Source organism: Leptonychotes weddellii, chromosome 7, assembly GCF_054177405.1.
Source record: "Leptonychotes weddellii isolate Sample4059 chromosome 7, ASM5417740v2, whole genome shotgun sequence".
NCBI classification, from domain to species: domain Eukaryota; kingdom Metazoa; phylum Chordata; class Mammalia; order Carnivora; family Phocidae; genus Leptonychotes; species Leptonychotes weddellii.
In genome coordinates, this window is record NC_138375.1 from 44,027,093 (window position 1) to 44,052,585 (window position 25,493).

The window sequence follows — 25,493 nt, forward strand, 5'->3', positions numbered from 1 at the left end:
GCCGACCGCCGCGGTCGGCGGAGCGGAGCGGAGCCTGGCAGAGCATCCTGCGCCCCGGCGCGGGGCCCAGCCGTAGCCTTGGGCTGCTCCCCTGGACCTGCCGCAGACCCAGGTAAGCGGCGCTCGCAGGCCTCGGGGCCGGCATGGGGACCGGGATGCTGCGGGGGACGTCCATGCGGCCGTGAGGATGCGCAAGGGGCCGGCGCCCCTTCTCCCAGCCCGAGGGGGGCGCTCGGCGCGGCGCCCCGGCTAGCGCGGCCTGGGGGGGGGGCCGAAGCCCCTGGAGGCTGGGGTCCAGGCCCTGCGCGGTCCCCTTCCCCCTTCGGCCCACTCCGGGCCCGGCGGCGCGGACACCCTGCGAGGAGGCGCGGACACTCGACGCAGCTCGGGCGCGGCGGCGGCAGCGGCAGCGGCAGCGGCAGCAGCAGGTGCGCGGCCTGGGCCGGAGCCGCGGGCCGGAGAGGAACCGGCGCTAATCCCGAGCACCGGAGACACCTGCAGCGGCCGCGAGCCCAGCGGCGGCGACATCCCCGAGCCCAGGTATTGCAGAGCGCCGGCCGCCGCCTCTGCCGCCGCGGCCACCATCACCTCCTCCAGGGCCAGCTAGAGCCGCGTGGGCCCGCCTGGCAGACGCCTGGGGCGCACAGCGCCCTGCGGTGAACGTGAGATGGGTGGGGCGAGGGCCGAAGCGCCAGTGTTTGGGGGTGGGGGTTTTAATGAGGGAGGAGGCAAGTCTGACCCGCTTTGAAGCCTTCTGGCCTACACTAGCATCACTCTCCCTCCTGGCTGGCTGTGGGCGGGGGAGGACAGGGGGAAGGGGGTGAGTGGGAAAAGGTTGGATTTTCTTGAGCTCTGGAGAACCGGAAAGATTGACTACCTGTCTGTTGTAGCTTCTGCTTTTCGGGACAGCCCTCCCCTTCGATGGATGGGTGAGAAGGAAGAGAAGGGGGTGCTCTCTGTTTGGGGGTGGGGGTGGGGGCAGGAAGCATGGTCGGACAGGAGTATGGTTCTCTGTACAGAGGAGAACCTGGCAGGAAGGGACACTGGCGCTGCCCTGGCCCTCCCAGCTCAGGGAATCTGACTTTGACCTCTGCTTGCCTAGTATCTCCAGCTCAGTAGAAACACTCACCTAGGGCTGATGGGCCATCTGCTCCCCTTCCAGCTAGGACGAGAAGGTGTCAAGGATCTTTTCCTGCTAGCTCCCAGGTGCCCGTGCCTTCCTGGCATGGGTGAGGAGACTGGGGTGGTCCTGCAGGCATGAGGGACCAATTAGGGGAGTGCTCGTTCTCATACTGATCTTTTCTACCTTCTACCTGTGTCCCCCTTAGGGCAGTGTGTCTTACCTTACTTAATCTTGGGCACAGGCCCTGTTGTAAGCAATGCTGGTAACCCCAGAGATTACAGATGTTGGGGAGCAAAATTCTAGGTCCATATCCCTGAACAAGATTGCAAAGGCCATGAAGGCAGTTTTCAGCACCGTAAGACCTTCTCTGTGGCTCTCCCTGAGGCGTCCCACCTCCACCTCTATGTTCTGTGCTTCCCCCATTCTCCTGTGTCAAAAATTATTTTCAAGAAAGGAGCCAATGAACACGTTTATCTTTTAAGAGCTAAATACAAAAGAGTTTGCCATTCAGTGCAGAGCAGGTCCTTTAGAAGTCATTTAACTGGAAAGGAAACAGGCCGGGAGGCATTTGAATGGAAAACAAAGCTTTAAGTCAACATATTTGATATCTCTAATGGTGGAATTTCAGGCAGTGGGCTGCAAGCGGGAACGGGGAACTGGGTAGCAATTTTGGGGAACAGCTCACTGAAATGACAGTATCTGGCAGCTGGCAGCTCTGTTTGCTGCCGGGGCAGAAATACTGTAGGAGCGTGTGTATGTGTAACCATCCAGGGGTTACTGTCACTGGAAGCTATGTGTGGAGCACCCAGTATCCGCTTGCAGGGAGGGTGAAACTTTCCTATAGAGAGTCACTCACTGGCACTGGCTGCCATCTGCCTGGGCAGTTACTAGGCCACAAGAAGAGTGTGTTGTTGCTTACAAAGCTGGTGCTTCTGCCTAGTTCTGCACACTGAGCCTCTGGCTGGGGGCATTAGCTCTCTGCTCACTAAGCTTCTTTATTATATTTCCTGGCCAGTTCTGACCAGTTCTGGAGGCACCCAAGCCTGCCTTGTTCCGTCCCTGCTGAAAGTGGAAAAGGAAAAACTTGCTTTAGGCATTAGGCCAAGAATGGGATATATGATCCAGTAGGGTTGGAGGGTTTTTCTCAATCAAGTCAGAGGCTGGCCCAGAAAAGGAAGACATGAATTTAAAATATGGAAAAGAGCCCCAGGAGCTCTTCTGATAAATTGTGGCCTCTTGGGAGTTCAGTGGGCCTCCACTGCTGTCACTGACCAGCAAGCTGAATGAGGTGATGAATAGGCAACAAGCTAATTAGCATTGGAAACAGCACTCCTAGAAAACAGTACAGGGCTCTGGTCCCCACATTTGAGGATCAGCCTACACTATCACTCAGAGAGGTTTCTTTTGGCTGCTGTTGGCCCCAGGGTTCTACCAAGAGCTTCACAAAATGGCCTTTTGTAGCCTCCATGTGGCCACCATAACAATGAGTCTATTTCTTTATCAGCAAGTATTAATTATTCACTTGTAGTTGACAAAACCAGACATCAGTCACCTCATTGGAGCCTTTGTAACAGGCCTTTGGTCTCGTCGTTCTGAGGAGCAAACCCATGTCTAGGGTCTAGAGGATAGACCCTGTTTTGGTAGTGGAGCATGCTGGACAGTGACTGGGAGGCCAGCAGGGGTAGGGAAGGAGCTGGTCCTTCATTGGGTGCTCTTTATAAGTGAGGGATGCATGAACGTGTTGAGGGTCTAGCACATAGTGAAGTGCTATTTTTTTTTAAAGATCTTATTTATTTGACAGAGAGAGTCACAGAGAGAGAGGGAACACAAGCAGGGGGAGTGAGAGAGGGAGAAGCAGGCTTCCCGTGGAGTGGGGAGCCCGGTGTGGGGCTCGATCCCAGGACCCTGGGATCATAACCTGAGCCGAAGGCAGACGCTTAACGGCCGAGCCACCCAGGCACCCCAAAGTGCTATTATATTTATGTATTTATTGTCTTAATGTATTAATTACATAATCCTTAAGAATATGGCTCATGTGTGTAGTCAACCCATAGCTCTTCCCAACCCCTCTACCTCCAGAGCCTTCCTGGATTTGGCTTTTCCCAGGGGAGTTGGCTTTGTGACCAAGAAACCTAGCCCCTGCAGGTTTCCCTGCAAAAGGTAGCCCAAAGAGTGATAAGACGTGGTATCAGTAAGGCCTTCAGATAGGAAGTGCTCTTGAGTAGCTCACTGAAGGTGGATATAACTTGAGTAGGCAGAAAGAAGGGGAGGGAATACACTGAGCAGAAGCCCAGAGGTAGTTCTCACATTTCAACACACAAACAGAGGTCAGGAAGGAACTTTCTTTCTGTGTGCATTTAGCATTTTGCAATCAGCCAAAAATGTTAAGGGCACGCTTCACTTCCCAGGCAGACGGAGCAGAGCCTGTGGCCTTCGGACACAGGATTTATCCTTGACTTGCTGTGTGCCTTTAAATCCTCCACTACCTCTCTGACTTTAAAAATTGGCCAAGGGAAAGCAGCTTGCCCAGCTTGTTACCTACCTGTTGCCGCAGGAGCCTGCAGATGAGATAATGTCTATAAATCCCAGTCTTAGAAGAAAAGACCATGGAAACAGAGAAGAGAAAGAGGTTTCTGAATATGTGGCTCTTTTGGATGCCTGCCCTTTATTCCTAAAGGAACAATTTATTAATTATATATTGTGTGTCAATTTAGGAAGACAAATCTGTAGCCTCTCTGTAACATTGAAGCCAAGGGGAAACTGAAAGGCACTTTGTGATTCACAGAGTCTGTCAAGGCCTCTGGATGGCCTTGTCTGTACAAAGACACTTCAGATTTCAGTCAGTGGGTGTGGGACGCCTCCCAGGATGCAGAGTTTGGATATTGGCTTCCTAGCCATGGCCATTATGCCAAGGGCTCTGTGTGGTATGCCTCAAAGGATGACCATTCAAGCCATACTTCTTGGGCCCTGGCAACGGAAGAAGAAACCAACTGGGTACACATCCTTGAAAGAGATTGTTTTGAGAAGGCAGAGCTTGGGTTCAGGCAGAATGTCTTGCAGGGACCCTTCTGGCTGAGTGGCATTTTGATAGACTCACAGCAACTCAGAGATAAGTGCAAGGAGAGAAGAAAGTAAACATGACCTTCTGGAGAGATATCCAAGAAGGACCCAGTGATGACTTCATCAATAGGCCTTTTGATTGTGTGTTTGCATCATCGTTAGGTCATCTTAGAGCCATGGTTCTCAGACTTTAATCTCTTCGTGGGATAGAGGGATGTTTAGTATGTCCATGTTGTATGGTCTCTGTCTTCTAAATAAGGGAGGAGATGATGTCCTCTGCAGAAAGGAAAGGTGGTGGACTGGTTAGGAAAGTTCAGGAGACTTCCGGGGGTTTGGAACAGCTGCCTCTGGGTGGAATAAGAAATCAGCTGGGGGATGAATGAGAGGATTGTCTAACGTTACTGAGACCAGAGAATCTGCAGGGCTGACCCTCATAGAAGATACTCAGTAACTCAGGGTTAAGTGAAGGGATACCTGAGAAAGATAGTCAATTTGTGCTTTTAAATTGTGATTCCTTAAGACTGATTTTGGCAAGGTATGAATGGTGAGAAAAGAATTCAGGACTAGGGGTCAGCCATCAACCTTCAAGTATGTTACACCTTCACGTGGGAAAGAGAAATAAGGACCTGCGTCTTAAGGGTTAATCGGTATGACAGAATGTTCTAAGGAAGTCCCCTCAGAGTCTTATAGCAATAAGGCTGACTTAGATGTGAGACCTTAGAGGACCATAATGTTTTAAATTAAAAAACATTTTTTTTTACCAGAAGACATGAATTTGGGCCACTCGCTAATGCATTCAACAAGTTGTTCATGTAGTGCTTATTAAGTAAATAATACGTAGCATGTGCCCTGATCTTTACTAGGGCTATGGGTCAAACTCAAAAAAAAAGATGACTATTCCTGTTTTTGGTGATCCAAAGAATTAGTGAAACATAAAGCAATTTATAATGCAGTAGGAAATTGTGGACTCTTAGACTGAACACTTTCAGAATCCAGAGAAATGAAGGCTTGGTCGAGTTTGGCTGGTCAGACCTTCATGGTGGAGGCCTATCTTGAATTGGGCCTTGACAGTGGTCAAGCATAGGATTCGAGAAGGGGAGAGGACAGTCTACTGGAGAGTGGAGGGAGTTGGAGCAAAGGCAAGAATGTCCATGGGCAGGTTAATGGCACCTCATACATCCTGGCCATTGTGAGTGTCCATGTTGGAGAACCGCGGTCTTGAAGGAAGCCCTTTGCCTGGAGGGTCCATCTGCTGTCAATGTCATTTTTTTTTTTTTTTTTTTTTGAGTTGGAAGGGCCCTGCAAGAGGCTCAAGTCCAGTGATTCTTAGCTGGTTGTTTTTGGGTTTGTTCTCTTTACTTTTTTAGTAATATGATGGACAATATTGATAGGCTCAACACACCACACCCACAGCCAGCCCCCTTCCCACCCTACCCCCATTTTCTCCTGCTCAGGGAAAGAGATATACACGCAAGCAGTGATAGCGTGGGGGCGCTTGGAACCCTACCAAACACATAATAAAAGTACCTGTTTGCAAACCTCACTACTTAAACTGTTACTGGTAAAAGTTGTGCACAAGAACCTTCACAACGGACGTTTTGACATCACGGTTGAGAACCACTGCCCGGCCAACCTCCCTATTTTACAGACAGGGAAATGGCCTTTTTAGAGTGAGTGAAGATGGGATTCCAGTCTTCAGAGCTAGCCACAGTCGAGTTGCAACCTCATGAAACAGGCCTGCACACTCCGCTCTGGCGGCTGAACCTGCCATCTCGCTCTCTGTTTCCACAGCAGAGGCAGGGTGGCTGGCTTCCCTTCTTGAGTTTGAGCAGGTGCTTCTGAGACGCAGCTCCTTTCCCCAGATAGAGGTCACGTTGGCGCCCCTCCCGTGCTGGCTTGTCACAGGCCCCATCGGAAGCAGATCAGCAAGCTGGCAAGCTGCCCTCGGTGGCATGACCCCCCCTCTCCCCCCGCAAGAGGATGGGATCGGCCCTGTTGGTTTATCAACGGAAAGGCCCCCTCAACCCTGACAACACAGGAAGCAGCTGAGTAAAGGAGCAGTGGTGGCAAGGTCTCTAACCCTGCCAGGGTCTTTTTCTTTGCTGTAAACAACCAGGAGGGTAGGCCTCCTCCAGAGGCCCAAGACGTGGACTTCTCTGCTCTGACCTCACGTCCCTTGTGTGGAGAGAAGCTGCTGGGGTTGGGGCCTCTGTCCCAGAAGACCCGCAGTGAGGGAGTTAGGTCGCACAGACTGCCCAAAGACAGTGCTGGGGACTGGCCAGATGTCATCAGAGATGCTAGAAAGGAGGCCTTGGGTTATTGTCTTTTAAAGTAAATTTAAAAATTCCCATCAAAGCAATGCATGCCTTCAAAAGATCAAATAGTATTGAAAGACACATAATGAAAACAACCATCCAGTGCCCACCTCCCCAGAGAGGCTGTCACTTCTAATTCACTGGTTCTCCTGGCCCTTGCCTCCAGATTTCTCAAGGATATGCTTACGCTGCCGTTTCTTGATTTATCTGTTCTATGCATTGTCTGTTTACTTCCTGCTGTGACAGATGAACGCTCCGCTTTCTTATACCATCCGCCTCCCTCCCCTGTCCCCATCTCCCAATACAGCGAGAGCTCTGTTTTAACCTAAATCATGTTTAAAGCATCTACGTTATTGGGACGCCTGGGTGGCTCAGTTGGTTAAGCGACTGCCTTCGGCTCAGGTCATGATCCTGGAGTCCTGGGATCGAGTCCCGCATCGGGCTCCCTGCTCGGCAGGGAGTCTGCTTCTCCCTCTGACCCTCCCCCCTCTCATGCTCTCTGTCTCTCATTCTCTCTCGCAAATAAATAAAATCTTAAAAAAAAAAAAGCATCTACGTTATTAAGACGTGTAAATGATGATCACAAGAGAGCTAGGTAATGTCCTTTGATTTATCTCCTTTCCTACATGGCTTTTTTGTTTTATTGCAGAATTAGAATTTTCTCCCTTCCTATTTAATGTTACTCTTTTTTCTTTTCTTTTTTTTTTTTTTACAGCTCTGTCATATCTGTTACTGTGTCAGATCCTCCTATCTTCCGGGGAAGTTACAGTGTTAACCCCAGCTCCGCCCCTAACTATCCAAGTGACCTTGCACTGGTCCATCTTGTCTCTCAGCCTCCCCGTCCTCCAAGCAGAAAGAGAGCTAGGGAGGAGGACTACAAACCGGTCTTATTCTCATTCTAAACCTCAAAGCCCATCCCCCCACCTCAGAGGCTGTTGCTGTCTGAGAAGTACCCCCTCCAGGGTGGGGCAGCTCCCCCCACCCCAACTCAACAGATGGCAGTGCAACAAAGCCTGGGGGGCGCTGGGGGTGCTGGTTTGGGCCCTGCCGCATGGTGGTCCAGCTCGTCCTGCAGTCTAGGGCCTGCTCCATGGGGTCCTGGGGATGTCTCTGTCACACTCTGGTTCTCTCCCATTTCCTCAGGTGATTTTTATTCAACATAGTCTCTGCTTGTCCGGGGCAGCAGCATGATTCCCAAACTCGCCAAGCTCCTACTCCAACTCCCTCTCTCTTTGTACCACTCCTGCTTATGTATATATACCCAAAGCATCCCCAAGTACTCATGCGCATAGGAACATTTTTTGGTAACGACTTTATTTATTCACACACTCTGCAGTTCACCCATTTAAAACATACACTTCGTAATTTTTAGTATATTCACAGAGTTGTGCAACCGTCATCGTGATCGAGTTTATAACATTTTTGTCACCCCCAGAAGAAGAACCTTCATGCCCTTTAGCAGCACCACCTATTTCCCAAAGTCTCCACCCCAAGCTTAGGCAACCACGAATGACTTAATGTCTCTCTTGATTTGCCCACCCTGGACATTTCCTTTAAAAAGGATATTACGCTTCTTTCACTTAGCAGATTTTCAAAGTCCATCCATGTTGTGGCATGTGTCTATACCTCATTCTTTTATATGGCTGAATAATATTCCATAGCGTGGATATACCATGTTTTATTTACCCATTCATCAGCTGATGGACATTTGAGTCAATTCTACTTTCTGGCTATTACAAACAATGGTGCTGTGAACATTCATGTACAAGTTTTTGTGTGGACGTATATTTTCAGTTCTCTTGGGATTATACCCAGGAGTGGGATTGCTTCATCGGATGGTAACCCTATGTTTAAAACTTGGAGGGACTGCCAAAGTGTTTCCCAAAGTTGCTGCACTATTTTTACCTTCCTTCCAGCAGAGTTTGGGGGCTCCAATTTCACATCCTCACCAACATTTGTTATTATCTGTCTTTTTGATTATAGCTGTTCTAATGGATGTGAAGTGATAACTCACTGTGATTTTGATTTGCATTTCCCTAATGGCTAATGATATAATTAATAATTTTTATGTGCTTATTTGTCCGTTTGTCTATCTTCTTTGGAGCAAGGTCTGTTCCTATTGTTTGCCCATTTTAAAGATTGGGTTGCCTTTCTGTTATTGGATTTTAAGAATTCTTTATATATTCTATATAAATAGCAGGTGACTTCCAGATAGTCTCTTCCATCCTGTGGATTGTCTTTTCACTTTCTTGATGATGTTTTCTGAGATACCAAAGTTTTAAATTTAATTGTGATGTTGTCTATTAATAGACAGCTAATAAAATCGAATAGATGCTTATCTTTTTTTATTTCATTGCTTGTACTTTTCATGTCATTACATGTTCCAGAGTCACAAAGATTTACTCCTGTGTTTTCTTCTAAGAGTTTTATTGTTTTGGCTTTTACATTTAGGTCTTTGATCCATTTTGAGTTAATTTGTTGTGTGGTGTGGGGTAGAAGTCCACTTTCATTCTTTCACATGTGGATATCCAGTTGTCCCAGCACCATTTGTTGAAAAGAGTATCCATTCCCCACTGAATTGTTTTGGTGCCCTTGTCAAAAATCAATTGACCATAAATATGAGGGTTTATTTTTTATTTTCAATTCTGTTTTATATCTTTATACCAATACCACACTTTTTTTTTTAAGATTTTATTTATTTATTTGACAGACAGAGAGAGAGAGAGCGAGAGAGGCAGGGGGAGTGGGAGAGGGAGAAGCAGGCTTCCCGCCGAGCAGGGAGCCTGATAAGGGGCTCAACCCCAGGACCCTGAGATCATGACCCGAGCTGAAGGCAGACACTCAATGACTGAGCAACACAGGCGCCCCCTCACACTCTTTTGATTACTGTAGCTTTGTAGTAAGTTTTAAAATTGGGAAGTGGGTGTCCTCCAATTTTGTTCTTTTTTGGGATTGTTCTGAATTTCCGTGTGAATTTTAGGATTAGCTTGTCAATTTCCTCACAGACACCAGCTGGAATTTTGATGGGGATCACATTGGATCTGTATAAACTCAGAGAGTGCTGCCATCTTAACAATATTAAGTCTTCCAATCTATGAAAATGGGATGTCTTTCCATTTATTTGTGTCTTCTTTAATTTTTTTGACAATGTTTTATAGTTTTCAGAGTATACATTTTATGCTCTTTTTTTTGCCAAATTTATTCCTAAATATTGTATTATTTGTGATGCTGTTGTAAATAGAATTATTTTCCTGATTTCATTTTTTGATCGTGCATTGCAAGTGTATAGAGATACAATTGATATTCGTATGTTGATATATCCTGCAGCCTTGCTAAATATATTTGTTCATTCTAATAGTTTTTAGTGGGTTTCATAAGGATTTTCTACATAGAAGATTAAGCATCTGCACATAGAGATAGTTTTACTCCTTCCTTTCTAACATGGATACCATTTATTTCATTTTCTTGCCTAATTACCCTGGCTAGAACCTCCAATACAATGTTGACTAGAAATGGAGAGAGCAGACATCCTTGTCTTCTTCCTAATTTTAGGAAAGCATTCAGTCTTTTACCATTAAGTCTGATATTGGCTGTAGATTTTGTTTTGTTTTGTTTTAGCTGTCCATTATCAGGTTGAGGAAGTTCCCTTCTGTTCCTAGTTTGTCGAGTGTTTTTGTCATGAAGGAGTGTGAGATTTTGTCCATTGTTCTTTCTGCATATACTGAGATGACCCTGTGGGATTTGTCCTTTATTCTATGCTATGGTTTATTGCATTAATTGATTTTTGGATGTTATTGTTGAAACAGTCATACATTCCTGGGATAAATCTCACTTTGTCATGATATATAATCCTTTTTATACATTGCTGGATTTGGTTTTGTTGGGGAAATTTTTTTGAGCATTCTCTACCTAGCAAGCTGTTTACATGGATCAACTCATTTCGTTTTCAAACCCTATGACGTAGGAACTACTTTTTTTTAAAAGATTTTATTTATGTATTTGAGAGAGAGAGAGAGAGAGAAACAGCATGAGCGGGGAGAGGGGATCATGACCTGAGCCGAAGGTGGTCGCTTAACCAACTGAGCCACCCAGGCGCCCCTGACGTAGGAACTATTATTATTCCTCATATCAGAGACGAGGAAGGTGAGGCTCAGAAACATGATGCCAACTTCCCAAGGTCACACAGCCAGCAGAGTGGCAGTCAGGATTCTAACTAGTTCTTCATCCCACTCTCACCAGGTAAACCACCTCTCCTGAGCATATCAATGGTGATGTGAGATGATTTTCAGATAATACCCATTGTTTTCATTGTTTTTATAGTTTCCCTTTTTTATGGCAAGTGATACTGGTTCTCTGTTAGGGATTGTAATATGAGCTTCCTTCTAAAATGTATTAAGTGAAAAATGGTAAGTCTTTTTAGACAAAATATTAAGTAAGTAATTGTATAGACAGTTTATGGATATGACTGCATATTCCATGTTGATTTAAGTTATCTGTGTTGTCAATAGTGAAGGAGAAGGAATGGGAAAGCTTGAAATGAAGACATGGCCAATTCAGGTCATCTCATTTCTCCTGTGTCATCAGGGGATTCAGATGTGGTCACGCATTCATCTGCTACTTCCTCAGTGCGTAATCTGTCTCCAGCACTCTGCTAAGGTCTCTCAGGTTTTCAGCGATGGCTAAGAAATGGCCTCTCACCTCGTGGAGGCTACACATGTGTGCATCATTCTACGCGAGGAAGGGCATCCGTGTTTTCTTTCACGGGCAAACGCAGATTGATGGCTGGTGGCCAGCTGGAGCTCTGTAATTCCTGAGGAGGATTCTGAGGCTGCCTGTGGACTCACTGAGAAATAAAGCCATTATCAATTAGTAACAGTGGCCCTGACATAGGAAGAGGAAGTATCGGTACTTGCCACCCTTCCCACGCAGCACGTGTCAGAAGAGGGGTACTGCTGATGGACCGAGGAGTGCAATTGCTGGGTCACACGGTTACTCTGTGTTCTAAAATTTGAGGAACTGCTACAGCTTCCCAAGGTACCACACTATTTTACTTTCCTACTGGCAGCGTCTGAGGGTTCTGATTTCACAGCCTCACCAGCACTGGAAGGAGCAATTACGTCCTAGAGGGGAGCGACCTTGAAGGATGAGTGAAATCAGGTCATACGGTGAGAGAAGGAAGTTTATTTCAGAGATAACTGTTTACAAAATATTGAAACTTTTCACTTTAAGTGCTCACATGTTAACTATTTGAACCATTTTGATGGAGTTCTTTCTAAAATATAAACAGGTTTTTTGCTATTTATATTCCTTTTCCTCCTCTCCCACTTTTAAAATCCTGGTATCTTAGACATAGCAATGGCTTTCTTCATGTCTTGGGCTCACTGGCCATCTACTCATTGAATAAATCTTTTTTTTTTAACTTTTTAAAAAAAGATTTTTGTTTATTTGAGCGGGGGGGAAGCACGAGCAGGGAGAGGGGCAGAGAGAGAATTGGGCTCCCTGTTGAGCAGGGAACCCCACCCGACCCAGGGCTTGATCCCAGGACACTGGAATCTTGACCTGAGCCAAAGGCAGATGCTTAACCTACTGAGCCACCCAGGCGCCCCTACTCATTGAATAAATCTTTATGTAGCTACAAATGTGTGCTTGAAACTGTGCTTGGGAGCTGGGTGTGAGTTAGACACACCTCCTGCCCTCAAGGAATTTGTCATTTAGGGCAGAAGAGAAGATGTGGTAAAAGGTGTAATAAAGCATTATGGATGCCACAAAAGTAGGGGCAAAGGAGGAAGTGAATTTGGGTAGGGGGTAAGAGAGTCAGAAAGGCTCCTTAAGGAGGTAACCATTCCCTTCGGTCTCCCCCAGCCCTAGGATCATCCCGGCAGCACATAAAGTGTTTGGTGGGTTCTGCTATGTACTGTGTGATATTGATGAGCCTGCTATAAGCTATTGAAATAGGTAGAGTTCTGCATCTGTACTTTGTGGCCCAGCCTCCCACGCCGTATGGTTCCCCTCCATCCTGCATGGCTCTGCCTCTCCTCTCCACGAGCCACTCTGAGGCTTGCTGCTGTCAGCGTTGGGGCTGCGCCTAACCTATGGCTTTATTTTATGGACAGGCGATACATTAAAAGAAGTACCAAGGTGCTGCAGTGGGGTTTGGAGCCACAAGGTTTGACCACGGGATCAGTGGAGCATTCCTGTCCAACTCTTCACTTCCAGCCTGTTCAGGATAAGCCACATGGTCCATTCTGGGGGAGTCTGTGGAAGTCCTGTAAGATGCACACAGGTGACTGTGTCCCTGCTTGTCCCCCACACCTGTGAAGAAGCTGCCCCTGACATGTGGAAGGGTCTTAGCTGCAGAGGAAATACTGACCTGTGGAGCCACAACCAACTTGGGTCCCCGCACAGTCTCCAATACGCCCAGTGCATACCCATGATGGAAAAGCAGGCTACACTCCAGGTTCCTTCTTTGGATTTTTCCTTGCTCAGTCAAATGCTGTGCAAGAACACTTTTTTTTTAAGGGGTACAGTCTAAGCCTCCCTTGTATTTACCTATGCATTTATTTATTTACATATATAAATATACACGTATTTATCATTTTTTAAATTATGTGTTTATTTATGTATTTATTTAGTTGCTTTCTAGCTGGATAGATTTACAGGCAGGGAAAATATTTCCTGGCCTCTTGATGTTTGTGGGACCCAAAGGTGACAGTTACCTAATCTTTCTAGGTTGGCAGAGTCTTGTTCTTCTTGGGGAGGGAAAAAGCAGCCAACCTGGAGGGGAAAAAAAAAGTAAAGTCCTTGGTACCTTTTATAAAGATACAGAAGTAGGTGTGGTCTAGAAGAAAGGGCATTGAACTGGGAGTCAAGGTATCCCCTTTCTGCCCTAGCTCAGCCACAGCTGACCACGTGACCTTGAAAGAAAGTTTTCACTTCTCAGTAACACTGCCCTCCTTAGAAAAACAGCAAAATAACACCTGTCCTCTCGAAACTGCAGGGTGGTTGTGACTGAGGAAATCAATACAAAAGACCTATAGAGTTGAGATGTTGGAGTTGAGATAGTAGTAATACCCTCCTTTTCTTTCTTTTTTTTTTTTATAGAATTGTGGCAATGTTTGATTCGTCCATTCACTATGTTAAAAAGAGGCCACCCGCCTGCTAACATTTCCCAAGGGCTTACTTTGTGCCTGCTATTGGGCAGCATTCCACATTCTGTAATGTTATATAATCCTCAGAATAAATCACTGAGGGCAGGGACCATTACTAATTATTGCCCTTTTAAAGGTAAGGAAACTGAGACTCAAGAGGTTAAGTAATATGCTTATGGTTATGTAGCTAGTAAAGTGGCAGATGACAGATTTGAACCCATAGTGCAAGCTTAACTGCTATACTTAGCCCGGTATTCCACTTAAGTAAAAAGATCATGCTATTTTTCCTTTTCCTTCCAGAAAGTCAAATAGAAAATGACAATGCAGATCTTTTGCTTCCAGAGTAGCCAGGTTTAGGGTGTGGTTACTCAGAACCTGCGTTCCCTAAGCCAGGTTCTCCTGGCACACATCCGGCATTTGTGCCCCCCCCCTCATTTGCTGGGGGTCCATCAGCCATCTCAGCCAGGGTGCCCCTAAAGCCCTTCTCGGAAGCCGATTGCCTTGGAGCCCAGGGTTGTTACTTCTCGGTGAAACCAGGCCACTGCGTTTAAGCTTGTTAGAAAGATGCTGAATTAAAATCGGCCATGAATGCCCCACCCCGAGAGGCTGCAGCTGTGTCTGGTAAGTGACACTCCCAGATCACAGTTCATTTTTAAATATTTTTGTGAATTTCTCTTCCAAAGTGGCAAAATGGCCACATGTTCATTGACTGGATATGAAGAATTATCCTCACTTGGCAAATTGCATAATAGGCAGGACACTTGAGCCAGAAAGCAAGTGCTTATTTTCACGTATACCGCTTAAAACTTCCAAAATATTTTTTTTCTTTCTGATTGATGTGGAGTTGGCAGTGACTTACAGCACTTGAGTTAGAAATGTCTGATTTCCTTCTCCCTGAGGCAGTGAATGATCTACAAATAAACACAGGAATCCATTAGAGAAGCTGCATTTACAAGGAGAAAAGAAAGGTTGCATTAACAGAAATAAAGACTCCTAATTTACTGGCTGGTAGGCTGTTCACTTATTGATTCTCTTCAAGGGAAGTGCAGGGGTTTTATTGTGTTAAAGGGAAAACCTTAAGGGTTATTCTGGTAGATGGGTTATTTTGAAGTGTGTGAAGTCCAGAAGAAACCCAGGGTGTAGGAGAAAGGGGAGGGGAAAGATGGTGGCAAGTGGGAGTCAGGGAAGGTGAAGGAAGGGGAGATAGGTTAGAGCTGGTGGTGTATACACTGAGCCTGAGGATTTCATGAAATTTTTCAAACAAATGTGAAATTGAATAGAAAGATAGAATAAATCCCTATGTAAGCATCACACAGCACTAACAGTTATTAATTCATGGCCAGTTTTGTTTCATCTGTTACTCACTTTTTCCTTCTCTGGTATTATTTGAAGCAAACCCCTATATCATTTTATCCATATTTTAGTAGGTGTTTCCAGAAGATAAGAACTCTTTTAAAACATAATTTTGATATTATTATCACATCTGAAAAATAATAACACTGTTCTTTAATATTATCAAATACCCAGTCACTCTTAAATTTTCCAATTTCCTTGTAAATGATTTTCTTATGGTGGCTTGTTTGAAAGAGGATCCAAACAAGGGGATGCACTGTGATGGCCTGTCAGTCCCCTATTGGCAATAGCTTCCCCTTCATCTCTTCTTTAACCCCCATGGAATTTATTTGTTGAAGACGCTGAGTCATTTGTCCTGCAGAGTTTCCCATAGATTATGTTTTAATACATCACTGTAGTGTATTCCGACATGTTCTTCTGTCCTGTCCATTTTCTATCAATGGGTGTCAAAGGCTTGATTGGATTCAGGTGTTTGGCTTTGGGTCCAGCATTCTTTGTAAGGTGATGGTGTGCTTTTCCATCAGGAGACACATATTTTCTAATTGTCTTTCACTTAGTGATGTTAGCAGCAGGTGATGATCTGTGCCTATATCCATTTTAGGGGTTAGAAAAATAGGGATATCTTATTTTTATTTTTTTATTTTTTAAAGATTTTATTTATTTATTTGACACAGAGAGAGAGAGAGCGCGAGTGCACAAGCAGAGGGGAGCAGCAGAGGGAAAGGGAGAAACAAGACCTCCGCTGAGCAGGAAGCCAGATGCGGGGCTTGATCCTAGGACTCTAGGATCATGACCTGAGCTGAATGAAGGCAGACGCTTAACCGAATGAGCCATCCAAGCGCCCAAAATTAGGGATATTTTAGTTGTCACTGTTTCTGGGGGAAAAAAAGAACTTCTGTATCTGTAGAGATTAACATTCCCCTTGGTTATCCAGTGGTCAGTTTGTATAAGAAAGACACGTTAAATGTTTGCTTCTTTCCTTTTTTGTACCTATTTTCAACATAAAGTTTGGTTCACTGGCATCCTCCAGCAGTAACAAAGTAATAAAAACCAAGGTTTTATTAAGTGTCTTTATGATTTCATGGATTTAAACGTATTTGATATTGCTTCAGGTGTACTGAGTTATACTAACTGATGCTCACAGTGTCCCTTCTTTGGCCAGTGGAAGCTGCCTCAAGATGGCTCCTGGGTCCCCTTAGACACACCCCAGTAGTCATAGATAGAGAGCTGCTTCTTTGCTTTCTGCTGCGACAACTCTTTCTAAGTCTTTCTTATACATTTTCTGTCCCAGACCTGGACTGAGCTGTTTCTTCGAAATATTGATTCTTTTAGCAGGAAATGGTATTTGCAGACCACAGCCTGGCAGTAAAGGTGCTCATTGCTCATGGGTTGGTCATTGTGTGCTTGTCTTTTCAGTACACAAAGCTAGGAGATAAACACATGTACACATACATACAAACGTACATATATATGGTATATTTAAAGTCAAAACAGGGGTGCCTGGGTGGCTTAGTCGTTAAGCGTCTGCCTTCGGCTCAGGTCGTGATCCCAGGGTCCTGGGATCGAGCCCCGCATCGGGCTCCCTGCTCTGCGGGAAGCCTGCTTCTCCCTCTCCCACTCCCCATGCTTGTGTTCCCTCTCTGGCTGTGTCTGTCTCTGTCAAATAAATAAATAAAATCTTTAAAAAAAAAAATAAAGTCAAAACACATGCTGACTTCCTACGGATACCCCAAATTCATATTCAGTGCAATTTAGTTTACTTGGTTTTGTACATCCTTTCTGGAGCATCAAGAATGCCAGTTCTCAACACCACCAGGAACGATAGAGCATTCCATAATTGCTAATTTGTTTTACCTTACACTGCATTCAAACATTCTCACTGCAACAGTTAACCAATATAATTACTAAAAAAAAGCTTGAGGTATTTTTTTGCAACTCTTCATCGTTCTTAGGGTATCTTCTGTCAGAAATTTATGAGTTTTAAAATCACTTGGAATAGGTTCTTTCTGTGTTGTTATGCCAAAAACTAATACACATATACCTTAATTTGTTTTATCTTACTTTTTTGGGGGGAGTAGTTGCTTTTTAAATTTAAATTTTATTTTATAATTATGTAAAATATATGGTTTCAAAGTCAAATCTACAAAACAAGGTATATTCAAAGAAATCTTGCTTCTATCCCCACCCCCTTAACCATATTCCTGCCTATTCTTCTTCCCCGTAAGTGGCCAGTTTTTAAAATTAGATGGTTTATCCTTCCATTGTTTGTTTTTTAATTGTGTGTGTGTCTGTGTGTGTGTATGTGTGCACGCGTCACTCCTTTCTTAGATAAATGACAGTGTATTGTACACCACATATCCTGGAGATCACCCCATACTTGTGTGTATAGATAGATTCCTCATTCCTTTTTACTGCTGCCTAGTATCTCACTGTGCCACTGTACCATAGTTTATTCAGACAATCTTCTGTTGAGGGGTATTTGCATTTTGCAGAGTTTTGCTCTTGCGGGTGGTGCCGCAGTGAATAGCCTTGTGCAAATGTCTTTTTACATTTTTATCAACGTGTCTTTGGGATAGTTTCCTGGAAGTGATTGCGTGTCAAAGAATGAAATGCTTATACGAGCTTGTTAGATATTGCCAGATTTCCTTCCTTGTGCTGTCTCGGGTCCTTACCAAGGTCCTAGGGATGGAGCCCAAGCATTTTATTATTAAAAAGCTGTCCCTGTGCAGGGTGCCTGGGTGACTCAGTGGGTTAAGCATCTGACTCTTGATTTCGGCTTAGGTCGTGATCTTGGGGTCATCAGATTGAGCCCCACATCAGGCTCGGCGCTCTGTGGGGAGTCTGCTTGAGATTCTCTCTCTCTCTCTCTCCCTCTGCCCCTGCCCCATCAAATAAATAAATAAATCTTAAAAAAAAAAAAAAAAGCCGTGCCTGTAAGTACTTTGGCACAAGCAGGACCAATAGGACCAACAATCACTGAAGCGTAGCATTTGAAAAGACCTAGCACAGGGCACCCGACTCTGTCGGTTAAGCATCTGCCTTCGGCTCAGGTCATGGTCCCAGGGTCCTGGGATCGAGTCCCACATCGGGCTCCCTGCTCAGTGGAAAGCCTGCTTCTCCCTTTTCCTCTGTCTGCCACTCCCCCCTGCTTGTGCTCTGTCTCTGTCAAATAAATAAATAAAATCTTTTTTTTTTTTTAAAGAAAAGACCTAGCACAGAGATAGACCTCCTGTCAGTACGTGCAGCCTTGCAATGTGAACCTCAGCACTTGGAAGGAAGCACAAAATCTGGAGCTGGGGACACCTGGGTTCCAACCCCAGCCCCACACTTACCAGCACTTGACCTTGTGAAAATTACTTAAATTCTGAGCTTCTGTTGGCCCTTCTGTAAAATGGGAATAATCATAGCACCTACCTTCACAAGGTTGATGCAAGATTAAAATAGTGGAGTGCTTGGCAGAGTATAAGGGCTAAAGAAATGTTAGTTTTTTTATTATTATTACTACTATTATTATTATTATTATTATTTGAATTAATGAAGAGACTTATTAGGGCTTTGGAGCTTGTAGATCATTATGCTCTATAAAATTATTAATCCCTCCTATAAAATGAACATCATACTAATGTAAGAAGGGAGACAATTTTTTGTGTGTTGATTGGCAAATGGTTTTGCTATAGAACTGGATGCTGCACTTAGAACTCAGGGGAGAGAACAGGAAAAAGCATAGGTATGGAGAGGACCTAAAACCACCCTGATGAGGCCAAGTGCCTGCAGAGGACAGAGGGGAAGTCACTTCTGAGCTCCCCAAGCCCTCCTTGGACACAGCCTTCCCTGTTGCCACTGGGCATGACGGGGAGGTGTGTTAGAAGACTCAGTGAAGTGTGCAGCTTCGTTAGCTGCTCAGCCCTGACCTGCGCTCCCAGCTGTGGGCCGGACAGAGACACCATGCCTTTGGGTACACTCTGCGGGCCCTAGACCCAGCTGTCATGTCTGTGGCCCTTTTCTGCCCTGGTGTCGGACACCACATTTCCTGACAAGCCATCAAGACACATTCTCTGACACTTCAAAACTCCAGCCTGCAAGCCCTTCTCACACTTGCCTGAGATTGGGGAAGGGAGGGGACGGGTGCTCTGACCGTCAGCACAGTGGGCTTTCTCTTCCTTTCCTTATTCAAGCATGCTAACGGGGCAGCTCCTTATGATTAATCTTATGAAATTCAGTCTTTAGACTTTTGTTCAGTTGGTCTACTCTTTGTTTTGCTCTGCTTTGTACTTTGCTTCATTTATTTCTGCTTTTGTAATGATCAGTCCCTGCACTCTCATTTCTTTGGGTTGATTTCTATTCTTTTTTTAGATTTTTGAGTGAAAATTAGGTTCATTTAGTTTCACTTTCTTATTTTCTGCTAAATGCATTTAAGACGTTTATTTATGTTCTCTATCTTTCAGTTCTAAATATTTTATGATTTCTATCTGAATTTTCTCTTCAGCGATGAAGTATGTTTTTTGAAGTATGTTTTCACAAATCTTCATAGGTATGGGTGTTTTTTTTGGCTGCGATTTGCATTATTGATTTCTAATTGTATTCATGGTAATCAGTGAATGTGACTTCTAGGATGTCATGTTTGGGGGAACTCGTGAGAACCTGTTCTATGGCCTAAATCGTGATCTTTTTTTTTATCAGCATCTCACGTAGGCTTTGAAAAAAATGAGTATTCTGTTTGCTGGGTGCTGAGTCCTTAAAATAGTAGTTAGCTCGGCTTGGGTAAGCACGTCTTCAGATCCCCTTCAGCCTCACTGCCAGATGAAGCTCTCGTCAAAGCCACTGCGCTCTGCCAGGGTCCAAGACACAAAAATGTCCATTTAGGACTGATTTGTTTGGTGTGCCTCACAAAACCTCTCCAGGCCAAGGAAGATCATGGCACTTCCATTTTTGCAAATAACGTTAAACGTGTAGGAGTCTGAATTCTTTTAGTTCCAGCTTACTTGGCTTGTAAAATGTAGGCCCTGGTTTCAAGTGGAGAATCTTGACTATTTTCGTTACAGGTATTTGTGCTATGCAGTGATTTAGGAGCGGAACGGATGCGTATCCTCACGAAGAACCAAAGTTGGGGGCTGGCTGTGGCCCACGTCCAGCATCAGGCCCATTTGAGGTGCCTGGGCCTTTGTCACGGTGGTTGTCTGGGTGCCCCATAACTGCGCTGAGCCTTGTTTCTTCGTCAGTTCTGTGGCTCTAATACCACCTGCCATGTTGATCACAGAGGGTTGTGGTGAGGCTCCGTCCAGACAATAGACGATCAAAAAAAAAACCCAGTACTTTGTAAACTGTAAAGAGATCTTCCAGTATCAGGTACAGGTTGCAGGCACCTTGTGAAGAAGGAGCGAGTGGAAGTGGTCTCCGTGCATGTAAACCGTCTTTATTCTCTGGAAGGAGCCTCAACAGGGGGAGGTTGAGAAACCCCTGGAGGCCCCTGACGTCCTTTCCCCTCGGTGCAGAATCCGGCAACCGTAGCCATGACCACCCACGTCACCCTGGAGGATGCCCTGTCCAACGTGGACCTGCTGGAAGAGCTGCCCCTCCCCGACCAGCAGCCATGCATCGAGCCGCCGCCATCGTCCATCATGTACCAGGTCCGTCCGCCCATAGCGCAGGGGCAGTCGGGAACTCCAGATGCCCTAAGATGGCTTGCCCTGAAGGCCTGGGGAAGGGGGCTGTCTGCCTCTAAAAGGTGACGGGCCCTGAGCTGATGGAGTCCCTTGTGCCCTGGTGGAGCTGAGTATGAGGAATAGATTAGCTAGTAAACGTATACCAGGGCTGTCTCTCCTCCCCAGGGAAGGCTTGTTGATCTGCTCTGACTCCAAATACCTTCCCGGCTGTTCTTGCTGCAGCACCAACCAAGGATTTGGCAGCTCTCATCTCATGAATTAAATATTACAATTTAGAAACCCCTAGAGCCTGCCTGGGTAATTACTTTTCCTTCATGTATGTGAAAAGAGCTTTCAGCTCCCCATAGCTGCTAATGGCTCAGGGAAGCCAGTCACCATTGTTTGCTTTTGCCTGGGCTTGTGATAAACCATGATCAGATTGCTTAAAACCATGACACCCCCCCCGCTCCACCTCAGGGCATGCCGGGAAGGGCATCGGTGTAGCTAGAGTCAGCCTCACAAACAGCCCCTCGTCCGGGCTTGCTGGGTGAGTATGCCACGTGAGGAAAGAATAAGTTAATACAAAATTTTTAGCTCTATTTGACCTTTTGTAGGTTCTGGGACTGCTAACTGAGACTAAATATGAATGCATAATATATTTGTAATTTTGTTCGGTAGTTAGATTTTATTAAGCACATTCCTGAAGATTCAAGTCACAAACTTGGCTTATTCACATTTTCTAACCCAGGTTAAATTTTTAATTACATAAATATCCTTTTTATTACAAGCAATACTGAAAAGTATAGCAAGTAATTTCCCTGTAACTGTGGCTACACACATACACACACACACACCGTTTTACCGTATATGATATAAACATGTATTATACATAGATATAGATATATATATATATTTTTTTAACCAAAAGGGAACCATACTATATATATTGCTCTATGATTTGGCTTTTTTAACTTAAAATTTATTATGGGTATTTTTCCATTTCAATAGTACAATGCCACCAATTTATTTTTAACCACCACCTAGCTCTTATAAGTCCATCACATGGATATACTACTATTTATTTAGCCTTTTGCTGTTAATGGACATTTGGATGGTTTCCAGTTTTTCTGTCACAAAAAATGCTGCAGTTATCATCCTTGTACATAAGCATCTGCAACCTCAGGTGAGTATTTTTGCAACTGCCGGATGAAAGCAATGCACATCTTAACTTTTAACAGCTATTTAGGTTTCTCTAGTTTAAGCATTTACTTCCAAGGCTCGGGCAACCTGGGGAAGCAGATGCGGGTCCTGTCTAGCCGGCGCCTGCCCAGTGTGAGTCAGAGTGGGATTTTCTTGGGGGAAGATCAGAGGACGATGTGGAGATAGGTTTCCCCAGGGACCTGTGGCATTTTTTGACAGCGGTTTGGACTCATTTTTGTACACCCAGCCACCTTGGACTCGTTTTCCAACAAACAAATGTTTCTGTCCTCTAATTCCTACAGGCTAACTTTGACACAAACTTCGAGGACAGGAATGCATTTGTCACAGGCATTGCAAGGTACATTGAGCAGGCCACGGTCCATTCCAGCATGGTAAGTTGGTGTGATCCTGCCAGCACGGGGGGGGGGGGGGGGGGCATGTGCGCAGCTCTCCCGGGAGGTCCCTGCCTCAGTCAGGCCCATTTCCATAAGCCCGTTCTCATGCCCTGCCCCACCTGCTCCCAGTGCCTGGGGCACGCTCTTCCCCTGTCTTCCAGCTTTGCAAATCCTACTCACCTGTAGGTCCCCACTTGATCCCACTCTTTACATCCCTGAACTTCTGGAGCCCTGTAGGTTAACATATGATTAGATCCTGCCTTGTCTTATACTCTATAGATTACTGGCTGTGTAGGAATTTATCTCTTGATCAAATTTATCTCTGAGAAAGCAAACGGTTTCTCAGAAAGAAGAGATGATGGTTGTAGAATAATACCTTTTTGACCCAAGGAAGTTGGTGGTTAATCATTCACAAGTGGGGTCGATGGTCTAATAGGTCTGTACCTGACCCATCTGTGAGGAATCATCCACTTCCCTCTTGGGCTTTCATTGATTTTATTCTCATGTAGCCCTGGAATTTGAAGATTTCCAGAATCCTCATTCAGAGGCTCTGTCTGCAGCTCACTGGACCTTTCTCACTGTATCAGTTATATGCTAAAGCCTTGCCTTACCATCCCTGACCCCATTCATTCAATAAATATTGTGTACCTGGTACCTGCAGAGACTGTGCTAGATGTTGGAGAGGGGCTGTACAAGGACAAATAGGGGCCAGTCTTGATTCTCAGTGAGGCAAGAGGGAAATAGACAAGCTTTGCCTTTATTGAACACTTTCTGCGCAGATATTTTATTTATTAAAATTTTTTTTAAATTTTAATTCCAGTGTAATTAGCATACAGTGTTATATTAGTTCCAGGTGTACAATATAGTGATTGAACACTTCTGTACATGACTCAATGGTCATCATAAGTATTCTCTTCATCCCCATGACCTGTTTCACCCATTCCACCCATACCCTACCCACCTACTCTCTGGTAACCATCAGTTTGTTCTCTATAGTTAAGAGTCTGTTTTTTGGTTTGTCTCTTTTTTCCCCTTTGTTTGCTTGTTTTATTTCTTAAATTCCACATATGAGTGAAATTATATGGTATTTGTCTTTCTCTGACTGACTTCCCTTAGCATTTTACTATCTAGTCTCTCTAGGTCCATCCATGTTGTTGCAAATGGCAAGATTTCATTCTTTTTTATGGCCGAATAATATTCCATTGTATTACTATATACCACATCTTCTTTATCCATTCATCTATCGATGGACACATAGGTTGCATCCATATTTTGGCTATTATAAATAATGCTGCAATAAACAGAGGTACATATATCCTTTCGAATTAATGTTCTTGTACTCTTTGGGTAAATACCTAGCAGTATCATATGGATCATATGGTAGTTCTATTTTTAATTTTGGGGGGAACTTCCAAACTGTCTTCCACAGGGGCTGCACCAGTTTGCATTCCCACCAGCAGTGCAAGAGTGTTCCTTTTTCTCCACATCCTTGCCAACACTTGGTGTTTCTTGTGCTTTTGATTTTAGCCATTCTGGCGGGTGTGGGGTGTTATCTCATTATGGTTTTGATATGTACTTCCCTGATGATTAGTTTTGTTGAACATCTTTTTCTGTGTCTGTTGGCCATCTGTATGTCTTCTTTGGAGAAAGGTCTGTTCATAAGTTCTCTGTCAGATATTTTAAATGCACTGTTTGAATTAGTTCTCATCTCAACTCTGTGAGACAGGTTTTATTACAATACCCATTTTACAGACAGGGAAAACCAGAGTTCGGAGAAGTTAAGTAAATTACTCAAGATCACGCCACTGACAAGTGACGTTGCCAAATGCAGGTCTGTTTGACTACAAAACCTGTGCTCTAGATTACTCTGTGCGGGCAAATAGAAATGCAGGAAGTTAAAGGTAAATGACATGGTAAAAGTTCAGAGCTCTGTGTTTTTGAAGAATCCTTGAGGGGATCAGAGAAAGCTTGATGATGAAAGAAGGGCCTTTTGAATAGGGCCTTGTATACTATATGTGTACAGACACACATGCATTTTAACCATATATAAGATGATTTAAAAGTATAAGATATTCTCATACATGATATCCTTGGAGCCTTATAACAGCCCTGTGACTTGCAAAGGGATCATTAGGTCCATTTTAGAGATGAGAAAACTGAGACCTGGAGAAGTGAGCAAGCAAGTTTCTCATGATCCCACAACTAGTAAATCACAGGGTGGAACCTGGAATCCAGGCTTTTGATTCCCAGTCCTGATCTCTTCCCACTCAACTCTGCTGTCCCACATAGTTAGAATTTTATCTGTCAGAGATGAGGTAGGGAGGGCATGCTAGGTGGTAGAACCAGCAGAAGCAAAGGCACAGAGACAGAAATTCTCAGAGACTTCCTGGGTCTGGGTGTCGCTGTACATGCACATATATGGTGTCTCTTTCTGTGTCCACATTCCCTTTCCTGAGCTGCACACTGGAATTGCCTTGAGAGCATTAAAATATACTGGGGCCTGGCCCCAACCCCGGGAATAAGGATTTAGTTCTGGTGGGGCATGGCCTGGACATCAGGAGTGAACCAGTGATTGAGGCCAACTCTACATGAGAAAACGGTGACATTCTCAAGGTAAAAGGTGAGCCCAAGCAGAGAGAGGACCAGGACTTAAGTCTCCTGAGGCCCCATTTAGGGCTCTTTCTGCCACACCGTCCTGACCTCTGTACTCCAGTCATACAAAAGATCTGGTAGATGGGCACCGAACTATCCATAGGGCAGAGTCTACACCGTTATTGTTTGCCACCCTGTTCACGGCACAGAGCCCGGAGCCTGGGACCTCAAGCGCTCAGTAAACCATTCACTGAGTGAAAGTCGGAATCCTCCCCCTGCTGGTGGGCTGTGCGGTGCTAACAAGTAGACACACGTTCCCTACGTTACTGTCGCTTTCCTTTTTCGACCTCTGTTCTGAACCAGGAGCAGCAGGAGACCTGCAGGCTTGATCTTAGTTCTCTCTGGTCTCAAGGACAACATGTTATTGACTTTACAAGTGCTCCAAATTAAGAATTGAAAGTATGACTCATCACTGACATTTGCTATTGAAAACAAAACTGTAAGAAGTAACAAATTCCAAATTAAATCTCATCTAGCACAAGGGAGAGATTATGAACTAGATATGATACGTGGAATAAAAAAATTAGTAAAGGCTCGTTTTTATATCAGAGCAGACATTTGCAAGAGAGATGGTCTAGTGATACCATTTTTTTGTTTGTTTGTTT

The 25,493-nt window shown here is 44.8% G+C and overlaps 1 protein-coding gene across 3 annotated transcripts in view; it reads left to right on the forward strand.

The window, feature by feature from the left end:
- The window catches only part of CYFIP2 (cytoplasmic FMR1 interacting protein 2), a 127,803-nt gene continuing 102,310 nt past the window's right edge, over window positions 1–25,493 (forward strand). For 2 of the 3 annotated variants that reach the window (XM_081826247.1, XM_081826249.1), the window contains exons 1-3: window positions 1–112; window positions 20,492–20,626; window positions 22,144–22,233. In XM_081826247.1, the coding sequence (XP_081682373.1) occupies window positions 20,510–20,626; window positions 22,144–22,233 (207 nt within the window). In that variant the 5' untranslated portion in view covers window positions 1–112; window positions 20,492–20,509. Of the gene's footprint in view, window positions 113–520; window positions 541–20,491; window positions 20,627–22,143; window positions 22,234–25,493 lie in introns of those variants that run through there. The other variant, XM_081826248.1, reaches the window with a different exon arrangement.